The 18,329-nt window shown below is 31.5% G+C and overlaps 1 protein-coding gene across 1 annotated transcript; it reads left to right on the top strand.

Moving 5' to 3' along the window:
• The first annotated feature begins 1,953 nt into the window (after window positions 1-1,953).
• Window positions 1,954-18,021, top strand: LOC113845915 (long chain acyl-CoA synthetase 9, chloroplastic). The gene is made up of 11 exons (XM_027473612.1): window positions 1,954-2,605; window positions 9,901-9,981; window positions 10,582-10,845; window positions 11,111-11,242; window positions 11,376-11,549; window positions 11,716-11,945; window positions 12,811-12,928; window positions 14,593-14,724; window positions 15,092-15,226; window positions 15,308-15,514; window positions 17,540-18,021. The coding sequence occupies exons 1-11, from the start codon at window positions 2,159-2,161 to the stop codon at window positions 17,705-17,707; spliced, it is 2,088 nt and encodes a 695-aa protein (XP_027329413.1). The 5' UTR covers window positions 1,954-2,158; the 3' UTR covers window positions 17,708-18,021.
• Window positions 18,022-18,329: the final 308 nt, after the last annotated feature.

The raw sequence follows: 18,329 nt of genomic DNA, 5'->3' as shown, positions 1-18,329 counted from the left end.
GCTTGGAGAATTTTGCCAAGGGAGTGAACAAAGTTTTTGGAGCTGAAATAAGGAGGCCTATCAACAACAACAATATTCAATGCATATTACAAATGGGAGAGGTACTTGATTTTTTAGGTATGTTAGGTAGCATTGATTGTATGTATTGTGAATGATAAATTTGTTCTATACATAGCATGGAACAATTTTGTCAAGGTGATAATGGCAAACCCATAATCATGTTCGAACTAGTAGCATCACAATACTTGTGGATTTCACATGCATTTTTTTGGAGTTGTAGATTCAAACCACTTCAATATGCTAAATTTAACGACCATCGGAAGGAAACACTCCTAAGATACAATACATAGTAAATAAAAAGCTCAATATACTATAGTGTTCTATCTTGCAAACAACATTATTTAGAACAGACTACATTTGTTAAAAGCATTCAAATGCTACGGAGAGATAGAAAAAAGTATTTGCACAACACAAAAAATGAACATGAAAGGATGTTGAGTGAGCATTTGAAGTGTTCCAATCTCAATTTGCAGTTATATGTACTTAGTCATGTGTTTGACACATGCATATGGGTATAGTCAAACATATCTTATATGCATCAATTACATTACATAACGTAGTTGTCAAAGACAAATGACACAAGTATGGTAATATTTTCGATTATTCCTATGATCATTTAGAAAATGATCCCATCCCAATCTTTCAACATACTTGCAAAGCCGAGCTAACCTTGCAACATATTTACAAAAGATAACACTTATTTGTTGCAACCAAATTCCTTGTCAATTTCAAGCAAGCTTGGTGGAAAATATTTGAAAATGTTTTGACTACAAAAATAATCAAAATTAAATATTATCTTAAATTTATAATGCTATTTTTTTGTATTATTTTAAAAAAATAATTATTATAATTTGTTATGTTTTTATAATGTTTCAATTTATAATTGCATAGATAATATTGATAAACGATTTATATTATTTATTATGTGCAAAATTAAAATAAATAAGTTAACAATTTTTGTTTAAAATTGAAATAAATGTTGATGATATATGAGAATGTAGAGTAACTTGTTAGACTCATTTAATGAATTTTGAAGAGTTGCATGATTAAAAATGAGAGTTATTTAAATAGTAAAATAAAAGTGATGTATTGTTGTGAGAACTATATAAAAATTAATATAATATAACTAAAACAACTTGTGAAAATCCTACTTTAAAAATACCCTTATATATTCTTTCATTCATTATGATAATTTTAAAGGTAAACATAAAAGTTCAATTAATTTCATTATAATTAAGTTACGTATCTTTAATTGTGAGTGCAATTAAGAAGCATTTTTCTACGAATAAATCTACCTTGTATAATTTATGAAATTTGGATAAAGATCATAATTCTACATTTCTATTTTTATATGTAGTTAAATTAAAAATGTAAAATATATGTTTTTTTTAAATAAGATTCATCCATTAATTAGAGAAAATCCTCTTCTCTCACATCCCAAATATTATTAACATACTCTTATTGTAATTTGAATATAATTTTTAACAATAAATTTTTATTTATTAATTTTAATTAGTTATATAAAAAATTAATTAACAAAATTTAAATAAGAATATGAATTTTATTTTTTAGTTGGATAGATAAAATGGAAACCGGGAATTGATTAATTTTGTTTTCAGAAATAATAATTATACACTAAATATGTATATTTTTTTTATAAATTAAGAAGATACAAAAAAATTAATAAAATAAAAAATATTAATCTAGTTGAATTTAAATAATTAAAAATAATTCTTTGAAATAGGTAAACTGAATTAAAAAATGAAAGTTAATAAAAAATGAAAAAAATAATGTAGAATATTTGTGTGGCTCCGTGCTTGCTGGAAGCATCTAACTGGAGGTGGAGAAGCCAATCCAAAAGAAGAAAAGGGAAGGATCGATCAAAACTTGAAAGAAACAAAAAAGCGTTGACGACAAAAGCACATAAGCTAAGCGAAAGGGCCAACCCAAGATAGGGGAACTCGTTATCAACTGAAACTCCAACGACGACCACTTCCTCGTTCTCACCACCGTTTCTAACGCACACTCTTTCTCTTTGCTATCTCCTCCGTTAATCTCTCTCTCTCACACACATACACTAACTATCTAACTAACCATCATGAGTCCCTACATTTTCGGTGTCATAATCCCTCTCCTCGTCACCCTTCTCCTCCGCAACTCAAAGGATCCAAAACGACGCGGCGTTCCGGTCCAAGTGGGGGGCCAACCCGGTCTGGCACTCCGCAACCGCCGGTTCCAGTCACCGGTTGAGAGCGCGTGGGAAGGCGTCACCACACTCGCCGAGCTGTTCGAGGAGGCCTGTAGGAGGCACGCGCAGAGGCTCCTTCTGGGGACACGGAGCGTGCTGTCCAGGGAAGTAGAGACTAGCCATGACGGCAGGTCGTTTGAGAAGCTTCACTTGGGGGATTACCAGTGGCTCTCATACGACAAAGTCTTCCATGGCGTTTCGAGCTTCGCCTCTGGCTTGGCTTACCTTGGACATGTCAGGGAAGAGCGTGCTGCTATCTTCGCTGACACGCGCCAAGAGTGGTTCATTGCGCTTCAGGTTCTGCTGCCTATTCTCCTGTTTCAGTTTCTGCTTCGGTTTAAAAGAACATACAATTTCAACCAAAAATAACAATAAACTGAAATTATTGCGCTAAAAAAAGATTATAACAGTATATTAATATCTTTATGTGGTTAATTAAGATGATATTGTATTTCTAAGTAAAAGAACAATGCTGATGAGTAGGAAAGGTTTTCCGATGAATCCAGTACGAATCAACGTAGTTTTATGTTATTGGCTAAAAGAATTTAGAAATAAAAAATTAAAGATGGGCAAGTGACAGAAATAGGACCGGTTCATTGTATATAATTTCTATAATAAAATATAAATTTACACGTGGCATTTTGTACACGCTAGACAGGCACTACTTCTACAAGGTTCACTTCACTCTTGAAATAGCCTAACGGTCTTCCCACGACAATTTCTTTTGGGGTAGACTGTGTTATTTCTTAAGAAAAAGAAACAAGAAAAATATGAGATAAAGTAGGTGATGGAGGAGAAAAAAATTATTTTGAAAATTGTTATAAAAATTGAATAAAATTAGCATTATTTTGAATAATGTTAGGTTATTGAAGACAAAAATAAAAATAAAAATTTAAAAATATTTAGATTCATAAAACTCTATTACATAAATGTTACAAAATCTGAATTTTTTGTGAATAGTTTTTAAGAATTTTTATTACTATAATCTTTATCAATTAGATCTCTTTATCCTATATAATAAAGCATGATTTTTTTTATGGAATAATAGTAAATTATCTTTTTAAATATGATGTATTATGTATTGAGGATCATAACTATCCTTTGTATATCAGTCTTATCAAGATTTTCATTTTTCTTTTTCAATCTAAAAATCAGTTTTTACTTATTAAACCCATATTACTTTATTTTATTTTATTTTATTTGTAGTTTAAAGATTCATTGAAATCAAATCATTTATATTTAGTCTATATAAATATAAATATTATAAATAATATGTAGCTCATTTTATATTATTAGAAATATAAATAATAAAATTTCTAACAATCTTTTACTTGAATTGTATATTTATTTTGACATTTATATTATAAAAATTTTAAGTGTGCAACTATAGTTATTTACTTTTAAACTACCTTTGAACAACGTGGTCCATCCCATACAAGAATAGAGAACCACTGTAGTTCATCATATCTCTGTGTAATTAAATTACAATGATCACTACATTCACATGTACTTCAATGACATATCAAATATAGATAAATGGCATGAAAATTACATGTAGTGTGATCTTAACTATGTCTATTTTCAACTGGTTTAAACTTTAATCTTTATAGAGATCAATAAAAAAATTGCAATGCAGACATTGCATAAAAAAAATAAAAAAAAACAAGCTCAGAATAGAAATAAACATTTAATTCATTTTGTATCAAACAAAAGTAGGTAGAATACAAATGAGACTCCCACTCAAACTAAGAACAATTAGGAATTACACCCATATGAGGAGTGTGCTCATGAAAAACTTTAGGTATTAAGTCCTTAGTAAATGGATCAGCTAGTATAAAGTCACTCCCTATGTGTTCTATACAAATTCACTTATTCTGAACTATTTCCTTGACAACCAAAAACTTAATTTCTATTAATTTTGACTTAATTGTACTCGTATTATTATTAGCATATAAAATGAGTGTTGTCGCATGGGAGAGAACACCAAAATGGGTAAAAAATTATCCTAGAAATGTTTTTAAAAACTGGGTCCCAAAAAATTGACCCAGAAACCCAAGTCCAAAAACTAACCCAAAAACCAGCGCACCAAGATTGGATTGGATCATCAATCCTAAGGAGAAAAATTGGGATCTCACCCGATCTTGCTGTTTTCTGACCTAACTTTGATCAAGATCGCAGGGCAAGGTACAAATTGTAAGATTGTACGATCTTGTGATTAAAATCATGATTTTAATAACATTGCTAGGCACAATTATCAACCATGTTTGACTCAAAACCATACGAGATAATAACTTGATGGAATTTGTGATACCATTGGCAGAAAGCTCATTTGAGACTATAAATGGATTTTTTTAGTTTACATACCATAGACTTTGAGTCACTTAACACTAAAGTTTTTGGTTGCATCATGTTGTGGGCAAGTGTACCCATCGAACAGTAATAAAGGATTCTAAAATAAGTTTTTGAATTATTGTACCAGAAAAATTGTTTCCTATTACTAAAAATTTCTTAATTCAATTGTTTAAAATTTAAAGGATACGAAAATAAAAATAAGGATTAAAAATTAAATTAGTTATCAATGAAATTAAGAGCAAGTAACGTAACGCAGTTCTTAGTTGACTTATACGAGAAGAACTTAGGGCATATGAATTTATTCATTCAATCCTTTCTGTTATTCTTCTATTTAACTCTAAATCCAATTTACTTGTGATTATCAATCATTCATACAAATACTATCAATACTCATTGATCATGTAATATTAATATTCTTTTCTCTAAATTAACATCCACAATAGTCATGTAAGATATCCATAATATCCTTTGTCTCATTTTTTCCTAGAGATCCATTAACTAATCGAAGTAAGGTCGCCAACAATATAATTAATTATGGTTATATTACGAGTGATTAATTCACAACATACAATTATGCGTAATAAGATAAACACTAATCATGGATAGAAATCAAACTTAGATTCAAATATCATAATTTCATTAATTCATGAATAAAAATTCTCATAACCTTAGTTATGGACTTAGTTACTTATACTAAAGAAAAAAACTAAAACACTCATGAATAAAGTTATAGTCAAAAGGAAATAGCAAACTAAAATGTCCCTAAAGGTTGAGGATGAGATGAGTTACCGGTCTTCAAGTACGGTCACTCAAAACTCCAAGTTCCACCAAGAATATGATGAAAGAGATGACTCTGAAGTGTGAAAGGGATGAGGTAGAAACAAAGTCAAAACATGTAAACAGGAAGATAGATAGGATGTCCTCAATCGTTGCCCCTGAGGTTCCTTTAAATAGGGTTTGAGATCCCTAAAATTTTTTCATAATTATACTTGCCGTAAATGAGTATAGTCGTGCATGTGGTTGAAACACTCTCGTGTTGGCTGCTGGAGTCTAGGCGTGCTAACTGTAGCAAAGTCCTATTTTTCACTCAATCTAGGCCCAAAATGCACCGAAAATCTAATTGTGTTATTCTCATATTAATATGCACAACTAATATATAAATTAGTGTAAAAATCAAGTAAAATCATGATCATTCATCAATATATAGGCTATAAAAACATGTCAAAATACAAACTTATCATATCATATAAATTGTTTCTTCAATATTGCCACCTAGAATTACAGTCTTAACCTCTATCTGATGGAGCTCTAAATTATAATGAGCTACTACTCATTATTATTCTTAAAGAATCTTTTGAGGAAACTGGAAAAAAAGTTTATTTGTAATTGATGCCTTCGTCTTAAGTGAAGTCTTTAGCAACTAAACGAGCTTTATGTCTCTCAATATTAACTTTTGAATCCTTCTTAGTTTTAAATATCCATTTACAACTAATAGGTTTCACACCTTCATGTAATTCGATGATATCCCAAATATGATTGTCTTGTATAGAGTTCATCTATTCTTTCATGGCATTCATCCACCTTTGAGAATTAGAACTACTTATAACTTGAGAGAAGTTAATTGGATCTTCCTCTATCAAATTAATGATATCTTCATGTTCTTGAAGAAATACAAGATAATCATTTGGAATTGCACTTCTCTTTTCGCTCGTGGATCTTCTTAATGATACTTTTTGAAGTTGTTGAGGTTGCTCTATAGGTATTTAAAGGAGAACCTCATTGTTGTCTTGTTCTAAAATATTTTCGGGGACAATAGTTTGAACATCACTCTTTGGAATTGTTTCTTGAACAATAATAGGTATGAGCTTGATCACTGTCATTGACAAGTTATTTCTCAAAGACAACATTCTTTATGGTCTCCTGCTTCCTAAACTTAACTTTCTCAAGAAATCTTGCATTTCTTGTTTTAAAAAATAATCTTGAGGTGAGATTGTAAAACTTGTATCTCCGAAAGTGTTTAGGATAACCAATAAAATAACAACTAACAATTCTTGAATCCAACTTTCTTTCTTGTGACCTAGAAAGTTGTGCTTCAGCTGGACAATCCCAAATGTACAAGTGTCTAATGCTTGGCTTTTTATCAGTCCAAAGCTCATAAGAAGTTTTATTAACTGCTTTACTTGGTATTTTATTAAAGATGTAAATTGCAATCTTTAGAGCTTCTCCCCGAATTGACTTTGGAAAAGAAGAATGACTAATCATACTTCTCACCATGTCGTTAATAGTCTGATTTCTTTGTTCTACTACATCGTTCATGCTAGGTTTGCTCGACATAGTGTATTGCAGAACAATTTCACACTCTTTGAGAATAAAACACAAAAGGTCCTAGATGTTGCTCTCGTGATATGTCATATCTGCCGTAGTATTCGCCACTATGGTCATATTTGAAAGCTTTAATTTTCTTTTCAAGTTAAAGTTCATCTTAAACCTCAAAACACTTAAAAGGATCAAGAATTTCATTCAACACAAACTTCAAAATTCGATAAGTCTAAAGGATCAAGATTTCATTCAACACAAGTCTTTGAATTCTCTCTTTAGATATATGGCTTAAGTGCTTGTGCCATAAGGTGATTGAATTTTCATTTACTTTTAACTTTATTCCTTTTGAATTTATTTGCTGTATTTCATTACGGGAGCTAACGACATCAAGCATATATAAATTATCTTTTGTTTCTTTTGCTGAGAAGACCCTTCTACAGCATCTTTGGTTACTTTCCTTTTCTTGTCTTGAGAGCTAGAAACCAAATGAACACTCTATGTCCTCTTTTTTTTGTTGTCTTTCCTCTTCTTGCACACAATGAGATATTAACTCATTTAAGGACCATTTGTCTTTCTGAGTATTATAACTCACCTTAAATTGTCCAAATTGTGTAAGAAGAGAAATCAAAACAAAACGTACGAGTAAGTCATCAGACAACTCCAACTTTAGTGCCTTTACTTTTGAAGCAACATTGGACATTTTCATAATGTTCCCTTATATTTTCTTTGCCTCTATACTTCATAGAGACAAGCTTAGACAACAAACTGCTTGCCTCAACTTTTTCATTTTTGGCAAAATATTTCTCAATGGCTTCTAGGAAACCTTGAGCATTTTCACTCTTAGAAATGCTTTGGCATTAAACCTTTTCATGATCATTAAGCACATACGGTTAGAGAGCATTTTCACTTCTCAATTTTTGCTACATTAGCATTTTCTGAAGTAGAAGTGAGTTTCGCAATTTGAAATGCAAGATCGCAATCCATACAATCCAGAATTATTTCTACAGTTTCCTTCTAGACCTTAAAATTTGTTCCATTCAACTTGGGGATAATATTTAATTGAGTAGAAACATTTACAGCACCAGCAGTAGACACTAGAAAAGGGTAAAATAAATTAATTACACGTTCACAATACAAATAAATACAATTCAAGTAGATAGCAACAGACCCATTACAAGATATCAAGCACAAACATCGGCTCTTAGTCTTTGGACATAGAAATCAATTTATAAGTGGTACTCTCAACGTAATGATCAAACATCGACAATAAGTCTGTTAAACAAAGGACTTTCTTACGACCGACTATTGCTCACATAAAAAATAACCTTATAATTATCACATAGTTATCATCAGCCATCACAAACATTCTATTATCTGTCCAAATTGCGTCTTCCTTTGAGCTGAGCACAATTCGCATAGATAATCTCATACTAACATCCATGTAATTTCAATTAAATTAATTACTACAGCAAAGGTTACTTTGGCAACTATATTGTATTAACTAATTCAATTAAAATTATCAGACAAACACAAACGGAAAAAGGAGGGTGGTCCATAATATGTCTAAATTATAATTACCAAGGTAGACGCACGACCTTACATATAAGCATGGCCTAACATATCCTTAAGCATGACTATGCATCAATGCAAATAGTACCAATTTCAAAAAACAATCTTAGGTTGCAATTCTCTACAAATTTCAAGAACCTAAGTCATGATTTCTATAATTATTAATAACCTAACAATAATGTTGGCTTTGATACCACTTGTTGGATTAAGTTCTATTAATCCTAATAGAACTCCATAAAACCAAATTTACATTATGCTAGGTTTTTGAAGAAAAAAAAAGTTTAGGAATACCTGGGTTCATAGAGCTCTATGACTTAAACGCAGTAGAATCTGAATCTTTTGGTGAATGATCTTTGAGAACCTTTGATACTATGATTTTTCTCAATCAGATCTCTTTATTGCCCAATGAAGCTTACTATCTTTCTTTAATGGTGAGACCACGACCACCCTTTTTGTTTTAGTCCTATTAAAATTCTTATTATTCCCTTAATAGACCTAAAATTTAATTTCCACTTATATTACTTTATTTTATTTTATTTGTAACCTAAAAGATTCACTTGAATTAGATCATTTATATTAAGTTTATATAAATATAAATAACTAATATAAATGTTATAAATAATATGTAGTCCATCTTATATTATTAAAAATATAAAATTTTTAACATAATTTATATCAAACTGATTTCAAAGATCACTATTTTTTAAATGAGAGTTTCAACTATTTGTTTTTATCTAATAAAACATTGATGGGGATTCTATTTTAATTTTGGAAAATGTTTTAGTAAAAAAAAAAAAAAAACTTTGAACATGAAATTTTACAAATGGAAACTCGGCATTCTTTTGTCTTCATGAAACGTTGGAATAAGAGAAAGTTAATCTGTGTTTGGTGGTGAAAAATGACATTTTAATTGATAAAAATAATTCTTTCTGCGTAAAGTAAATTCAACTACCCTTACACGATTGGTTAAATTTCTTACTCAATTTTTGGGTACCAAACAGCATTGTTCTTTAATTTTTTTTTGTCCACGATTGTGACCGTTATTTTCATTTTTTTATAATCAAAATTCTATTGCATTATCAATCTTTTATATCATGAAAATTGATCGCGAAAGCTCATTTAAGAAATAAAAAAGTGCTCTTTGAAACCAATTAAGTTTGTCGAGTTAACTGTGCAATAGAAACTACCTGTGATACACCCATTTTAAGGTGATTAGTTGTGCAAATTAATTACAATCCTACAAACACTTATTTTATCCTTTTTTGAAATAAAAATATTTATGATGTCTAATTGGAGGGAGAAGTGTTTTAACTTGTTTTTTCTTTCATTTTTTCCCCTTGCTTACCTTCCAGGGTTGTTTCAGACGCAATGTAACAGTTGTGACTATATATGCATCATTGGGAGAGGAAGCTTTATGTTACTCATTGAATGAGGTTTTTCTTACTGACCCTCTCTTCTCTTATTTTTCACACTAGAGATAGATAGGAATTTGCCACATTTATTTGTATGATGTATGATTTTCTTCCCACTATTACTCCTGTATAACATGCGAGAAATTGCACGAAGAAAGTGTGATAAAAATTCTAAAACTATACGGTCTCTATTGATGTATGCAAATAATAAATACCTTTTCTAGTAAATGCCTCCCTATAGTTTTTGTGGCAATCTTGCAAAGCACTAGAGATGCCATGAAGACAATTCTATGTCACAAAAAATGTCAATGTATAAAATGCAGCTTACAATTTCGTAGTCCTCTTCAACCCAATTGACCAAACATGTTATTGGCTACATCCTAAAATGGCATAATACAAACAAGTAGCACAAGGCTCTTGAGGTCAGCATTGATAGTGAGTTTATAAGTTTTGTAGAGAAACAAATAAGATATTATTGTTTATAATTGTCTTGTTTGAAAACTTGAACATCACGTGGCTGCTCAACTTGTAATGTTTTTTTTTTATGGTTATTTGCTTGCCATTATTTTTAAGTTCATGTGTTTTCTGTTGTTGTGAACTCACTTTCAAACTCTGCGCCAGACAGAGGTTACAACAGTGATTTGTGGACAAAAAGAATTGAGAACACTTGTAAATATTAGCGGACAACTAGACACGGTGAAACGTGTCATATGCATGGATGATAATATCCCCTTTGATGCCTCATCTGTTGCAAATGGCTGGACAATCACTTCCTTTGCTGAGGTTGAGAAACTTGGTAGGGAAAATCCTGTTGACGCTGATTTACCTCTTCCAGCAGATGTTGCAGTTATAATGTATACAAGTGGAAGTACAGGATTACCTAAGGTTAGAAGCATCTTTGAGATTTGTATCCCTTCCAATTTCAACTTTTTAAATCCTTTCACTGGATTGACAGTTCTAAATAATATCTTAGATTTGAGTATTGGACTGTAATTTTTGTAATTTTTTGAGTTCTTGCTGTTCTGATCTGACTTTACTTAGTAGGATAAGGCTTTTGTCGTTGTTTTCTTACTGCTTCCTTGTCTTTCTCTTGTTTATATTGTTGCACCATTTCTTTAATTTCCTGCTTTCTTTCTTTCTTTTGTCACAGGGTGTGATGATGACACATGGGAATGTCTTGGCTACACTCTCTGCTGTGATGACTATTGTTCCTGACATTGGGATAAAGGATATATATCTAGCGTACTTACCCATGGCTCATATCCTTGAATTAGCTGCTGAGGTATGTGGGTTTACTTTTCGGAATAGATTCAACAAATGTTTTTGTTTGAGGACATTCTATTTTTCCATGTTCTTTTCTTCTGTTTTTTACTTTTCCTTCATTTCATGCTTTGACAAATTCGAACACATTTTAGAATTTGATGGCAGCTGTTGGAGTTCCCATAGGATATGGATCTCCTTTGACTCTGACTGATACATCAAACAAGATAAAAAAAGGAACAAAGGGGGATGCTACTGCACTGATGCCAACTTTAATGGCAGCTGTACCAGCAATTCTTGACCGTGTTCGTGATGGAGTGTTCAAGAAGGTACCCGTACTTTGATTTTTGACTCGTGTGAATGCACGCCTATGTTATGTCTCATGCATAAAGGAGTCAAGAGTAATATGTGTGTGTGCCAGTAAGCTAGTTGCATGAAACCTGCCTTTAAACAGTTAAATGGGGCAAGACTGAAGACTTGAGCTTGGCAATGCAGGTAAATGCAACAGGAGGATTACCAAAGAAGTTATTTCATTTAGCCTATGCGCGAAGGTTGCATGCAATTAATGGTAGTTGGTTTGGAGCTTGGGGCTTGGAAAAGGCTCTTTGGAATTTTCTTGTGTTTAAAAAGGTCCGAGCAATTCTGGGTGGTCGTATCCGGTTTATATTGTCCGGTGGTGCTCCCCTTTCTGGTGATACCCAGAAATTCATCAATATTTGTCTTGGGTTAGTCTTATCATTATATATATGTTTACATGTATGTATATTTCAAATAAAAGGTGTTTAGAAGAAAGTTAGTGAAGAAAAGTTAGTGTTAAGATATCTTCCTGTAAGAAACCAAAAACATTAATAACACAAAAGTCATACTAAAAAAGAAAGAGACATTAACTCAAACCTAGCTGGATTATAGCATGCACAGTTATGTCTAACTTTAACCTGTTTTTAACTTTGAAATGAAATTGTTGATATTTTAAGGTAGTATCTCTTTAGCAATAGTTACAGTTAATTAATGCCAACTACTTATTCTATGATGCTCGTTGAGCATTAGAGCTCTAAACCTCGAGGACCAGCTTAAGGATCAGTTAGACTTAAGAAATATATGGTGATTGTTCTATCAATCTTGATGATGATCTGGTGCAGCTTATTTTTGTAGAAACAAAGATTTTTCTTTGACAGCTTTTGAAAGAAAAAAAAAAGATTATTTTTCCCCAAAATAATCTCAACCAAACACAAAAAGTGTGAGTATTATAAAAATGTTTGGACACAAGGCTTGAAACAAAAAGTTCAATTGTAAAATGCTCCTCTCTGTTTAGACCTGTGAATGATATGCTATAATTGGATTTAAACTTCTCTGGGTCTGCATTTTTTCTTATGAAAATTCAACTTCTGTATTTGCCATGAATGGAATGGCCTTCTATAGGATGTATTACTAGAATCAATCATTTTGAAAGGAAAGGGTATGCTAAATTCAATCTTGAGTGTTCTGGTAAAGCAAATATTACTGGCTTTTACTGTAGTGCTGCTTCATTTTTTCTTTTTGTGTTTCCTATATTATTTTTCTGTCATATTTATATTCTGTAGTCATTTACAGTGCTCCAATAGGTCAAGGATATGGTCTTACAGAGACTTGTGCTGGTGGAACATTCTCTGACGTTGATGATACATCTGTTGGCCGTGTTGGACCACCTCTTCCTTGTTCATTTATTAAGGTAATTATAGATCAGATCAACTTTACCTTCATACAACTTAAAGAGGGTAGTTTATTTTATGATCTTATCCAAACTACTCAAACTGCTCACCACTTGCCCACTCCTAGTGCTTAACTTCAAGTTTACACAAATAAATTCTGCATTGTTATTCATTGTGAAGTTATATGAACTTCCTTTTCATACTGCTGTTTAATGAAATCATTCTTCTCAATCAGGTTATCATGACCACAATTAATCTACATTTCTGACTTAAGATATTCCACTTCCACCATATAAGATAAGATGGATAAGCGTCCAGGACACACAAGAATAGATATGATCAAAAGAAATGAATGTATCTAAGAAAGTAGTAGCACCCCTTGACGAAAATATGGTAGAACCATGACTAAAAGATGGTTCGACCATGTGAGAAAAAGATAATTGAAGCCCCCAATAAGAAGCGTTGATTAGATGATGCATAGCCCAATATAGTAAGAGGTAGAGGAAAACCCAAAAAAATTGCATGTGAAACTATTGGAAGGTAGATCTAAACGGCTTCTCTGATGAGTTTTTGACAGAACACAATTTGTTGTTTTATCCATGTAGCTGACATTACCTACTAGGAAAAAACTTTTGTTGTAGTTGTAGGTGTAGAACCTTTTATTAACAAAAGATATTGTACTCTATCTACATTTCTGGCTTTTGTAGTAGATAGAAGGCAATTAATTATGACATGAGAAAAAAGATGCAAAGTTTAGATCCCTATATTTACTTATTCCCGTTGTGATGTGAACACTCTCATACACATATCCAATGAACTACGAAAACAGAGGATAAGGCATCCTCTGAAAAGAGACCAAAGAAGAACAACAAAACAACCAGGACAAGCTAATTAACGAATCAAAGTTAACCAACCTCAACCCTGGAACCTAGTGGCACTCGGCATCTGAAGGGACACAAAGCAATTGGACCAACAACCTTACAAATAATAAGTTGAAATTGGAGAATTTTCTTGGATGGCAATTCTTCACGGGAAGTGGGAAACATTCAACAGGGTCTTGTATTTGGATGACATACCATAATTCAGCGAAACTTTTGAAGTCACGTAAAGCACACTTTCGTGGCATGTTTAAAGATTATCAGCAATTTTGTCAATGTAGAAAGGTTTTTCTTTCTATGCTCATTGTATTCAATTCTTTGCCCAAAGGTTCTTGTTTTTAACCGATGTTTTCTACCTAATTTTCACTACCACTCCAGTCTCAAGTGGGTAAACAAATACCTTTTCTAAGACACCCCCCTCCCAATTAAATTTGGTATTGAAATCTTCCTGATATTATTGTATCCTATCTGAAGTTTATATACTGTATGATAGTTTTAAATTGATAAATATTTCAAATCTATGCACTCTCTGTGACTTTATGGAGGCAATCACAACTTTAGGAAGATATATTGTGATGTCAACTGTTTCCGTGTTTTCTTAAATATTATTATCAGTGATTCCAGCATGTAAATCATAGAAATGGACAGCATCTGTTCTCTTCCTTGTATAATGGTGCAATGTAAGTGAGGCTTCTGTATTGAGTGATGTATGTTCTATTATGATTACCTAATCATGAGAGTTTAATTTTCCTTGTGGTTCTGGAAAAGAGTATTTCTCATGCAAACATTTGGTTGTCTTACCCCAGCTAATCGACTGGCCTGAAGGTGGATATTTAATCAAGGACTCGCCGATGCCCCGTGGTGAAATTGTAATTGGTGGTCCAAATGTCACTCTTGGGTACTTCAAATATGAAGAAAAGACAAAAGAATCATACAAGGTAAACTTTGATTATCTTTTCTTTTCCTGGAACAAAAAAAGGACAAATTGACAGGACTTTTAAATCTGATAAAAAAGGGTAGAGGGGACCCAAACGAAAGGAAATTATTAAGAGATCTAATGATAAATAATATTTCTGACAATTTGATTTTTGATCAAACTCAATGGCATAGTGTGATTTATATAGCTAACCTCACTTGGTGACATAAGCCTTGCTTGCTTCTTCTTCTTGTGAAAAAAAAAAGGGTCAAATTGGAATAACATATCAGTTGTGATTTTCCATTGTTGCTGTAAAAGTTTTACTTAGTGAATTTGAAAGTTGTATCTGCTACTGTCTTTATTTAGTTATGTTGTACCTTTGTTGTTAGGTTGATGAAAGAGGAATGAGGTGGTTCTACACTGGTGACATTGGGAGATTTCATCCAGATGGATGCCTTGAAATCATTGATCGTAAGAAGGACATTGTTAAACTGCAGCATGGAGAATATGTCTCCTTGGGAAAGGTATGGATATTTTTGACACCAAACAAACCCTTTATTTGTAGTATACAGTATTTTCCTATATGACTAATTTATTGAATACAGGTTGAGGCAGCTCTTATTGTGAGCCCCTTTGTGGACAATATCATGGTTCATGCTGATCCTTTCCATAGTTACTGTGTGGCACTTGTGGTGGGTTCTCAGTCCGCATTGGAAGAATGGGCTTCAAAGCAAGGAATTTCTTATCATGATTTTTCAGAACTGTGCTCGAAAGAAGAAACTGTGAAGGAGGTTCACGCATCACTTGTAACGGTATGCTTTCTTGGTAAAGTCCTCTAACAACTCACAACTCACCAGTCACTACCCAAAAAGAAAAAAAAAAAGTCTCTATCAACCTAGTAGTAATGATTAGGAATTAATTTTGATTTTTAAAAGGTACATTTAGGGTATGTTTGAGAAAAGATCCGACTAAGAAGAATGGAAAAGATATATTTTTTAATTTTAAATTAAGATAATTATATATTATTTATAACGATAAATGTATGATTAGTATATTAATTTATATAATTTTTTGAAAAATAATTTTTAATATATTTATTTAAAATAAAAAATTTGTCTTCTCCTTCTCTCTAAAATCCCTCTACTCAAATAATTCCATAGTATACAGAGATAGAAATTATTATAAATATGTTTGAAAGTTAAGTTTAAAAAAAAAGGAAGAAAATAATTTTTTATTTGTTAAATATTCCTTAATTTCATTATTTTTAAATAAAAATAAAATGATGAATACGTTAATTAATCTTTTATTTACCTTTATAAACGTTATATAGTTCTTTAAATTTAAAAATAAAAATACTTGTGGCATTCTTCCTCTGCCTCTAATACACTACTCACAAATGTACCCTAAGGCAACTTTTTAGGATTAACTTCAAAGTTATGTCCAAAATTATACCTGAGGAAGATAACATACAGAATAAGAAATACAATTGATATCTTTACTTTTATCAAAATGATTGTTAACTTCCTATTATAACTTTCAACATTATCTCTCAATCATGATAACTGTATAAATTATTTCAGCATTAGGTTGGACATAAGTAAAAAGTTAATCGTTAATATTGTTTTGAACTTCTCAATAGATATATAAATAAATAAAAATTTAAAAGTGGATAAATAAAAAGAAACGGAATAAATGTTAGGCCATGGGTGTTCGAACAAGAGGGAAACTTGAAAAAAGAAAAGACCACTTCACACTTGTTTTGTACACAAAAATGTGGAATGTTGGAAATTCACAACTTGCAACACATTAGCACTCCACCCCACAAATTTTGGTCACTTCCGTAGCATAAAACCAAGTTCAATGTTATTTTTTACCCTTTACCAATCATGAGTGAGTGAAAATCAGAAACTTTTTAGCCTCCTACTCAAGTAAGAACCTTAATTTAGTGGATGTATCTCATTCAATGTCTTTGTTTTTATCCTAATGAATATCGCTGCCAGTGATCCACCTTTTATAGAAGGTTGAAAACTTGCTTTTGTCTTGTTCATTGTGACCATGAGAGAGACTGATGTTTCATTATGTTATCCTTTATAAGACTTTAAATATTATACTAATTAGATTTAAATCCAGATGTTGCGTCGGTACCTTAATCATCACAATGAAAACAGATCAATTGAGAGGACACCTTTTAGCCCATGCATAATTCATGAGAACGATCAATAGTTACGTTAGAGAATGAAAAGAATTGGGATAGTAAAATATAAATGGTTATGATATTAAATAAGTTGAAAAGAAAATTACAAGTCTGCTGATAATGTTAGGGTCTTGCTAACAAGTGCTCTATAGATATTTAGTTAAGAAAGTAATAAATAAACAAAATTATTAGAAGTAGAAATCACTAAGAAAGTACAGTATTACACTTTTTAAAGTACTAATCGATATTTTTCATGACATAAATGTTATGAGTTAGAATAGTTAAAAAGACAAAAAACATAAATAAAAGATTAAGAATGTTTAAATTATACTTATGTAGCTTAAAAATAGGATGAAGAAACTGATATGACAGCTCCTTAATTCGAGCTCAGCCTTCATAAAATTTATGTAGGTTTAATAATGTTCACATATATTTAAACATATTTACTCAATATGGTAACATATTACTAAGGTCACGAGAGAAAAATGCCTGTTAGCGAATTTCAATAATTGAAAGGAAAAGATCGACTCTACATGTTTTCTAGTATAGTATACATATACTCTTTGAATCAACATGTGATTTGTTTGCAAATGATGTACTATTAGTCCTCTTCCATTGTTATAGTTTGTGAAAGTATTTTCAGGAAGCAAAGAAGGCTCATTTGGAGAAATTTGAGATTCCTGAAAAAATTAAATTGCTTTCTGACCCATGGACTCCAGAGTCTGGCCTAGTCACTGCTGCTCTCAAGCTCAAAAGAGAGACCATCAAAAAGAATTTACAGGAAGAACTTTCCAAGTTGTATGCTTCATAGGCTAAGGATAAGGACCCATTTGATCTTTTTCACACTCACCCTTTTTAATTGCTTCAAGCAAAGGGTTGAGGTGAGGAGAGGTTTTGTATTTTTATTTTCCATCACTAATTCTTTTTATTTTTCCATGTTAAGTTAATCATGCATAATGAGGGGCTACTGCGAGAAGAAGGCCAATATGTGTTGACTTTACTTGAATTGTTCTGATGTAAAGTGATGAACTTTATTGGACCTGTTATTATGCTGTATCAGTTTTCCAATTTTAAGGGTTCCTCAGTAAGTAGTGAGAATTCAAAAGTATGCACATTTTTCAGTTGTTATCCCTCTTGCAAAGTGATGTTATTTTCATAATTCTTTTCTACAACAAGGAGAAAAATAGAAAGGAAAGAAAAATGTAACACAACAGAGTAATAAAAAACTAATATTAAAAGTGTTGTAAGAATAACATTATTCTTTTACGAAAGTTTTATGCCAAAACAATCAGTGCCCCTCCTTTCCCCTTACATCAAAAGAATAAAACTGAAAATAAAATAAAATTTTACATTAATGTAAAATTTTGGTTTTATTCTTAATACTATTTTCAAATCTGGTTTTGCACACCAAAAATATGCAATATTCAACAAGT

The sequence above is a fragment of the Abrus precatorius genome, unplaced genomic scaffold, assembly GCF_003935025.1.
Source record: "Abrus precatorius isolate BTA unplaced genomic scaffold, Abrus_2018 Scaffold8, whole genome shotgun sequence".
NCBI lineage: Eukaryota > Viridiplantae > Streptophyta > Magnoliopsida > Fabales > Fabaceae > Abrus > Abrus precatorius.
The sequence above is the reverse complement of the archived record's forward strand: the minus strand, read 5'-3'. Positions and strand labels throughout refer to the sequence as shown.

What these genes read in the sequence shown, in the direction of transcription:
- LOC113845915 (XM_027473612.1), top strand. Translation starts at nt 2,159, where the DNA reads ATGAGTCCCTACATTTTCGGTGTCATAATCCCTCTCCTCGTCACCCTT. An exon ending in AGACAAAAGAATCATACAAG is followed by an intron (nt 14,725 to 15,091) that starts GTAAACTTTGAT and finishes CTTTGTTGTTAG; the next exon opens with GTTGATGAAAGAGGAATGAG. An exon ending in TTCACGCATCACTTGTAACG is followed by an intron (nt 15,515 to 17,539) that starts GTATGCTTTCTT and finishes AAGTATTTTCAG; the next exon opens with GAAGCAAAGAAGGCTCATTT.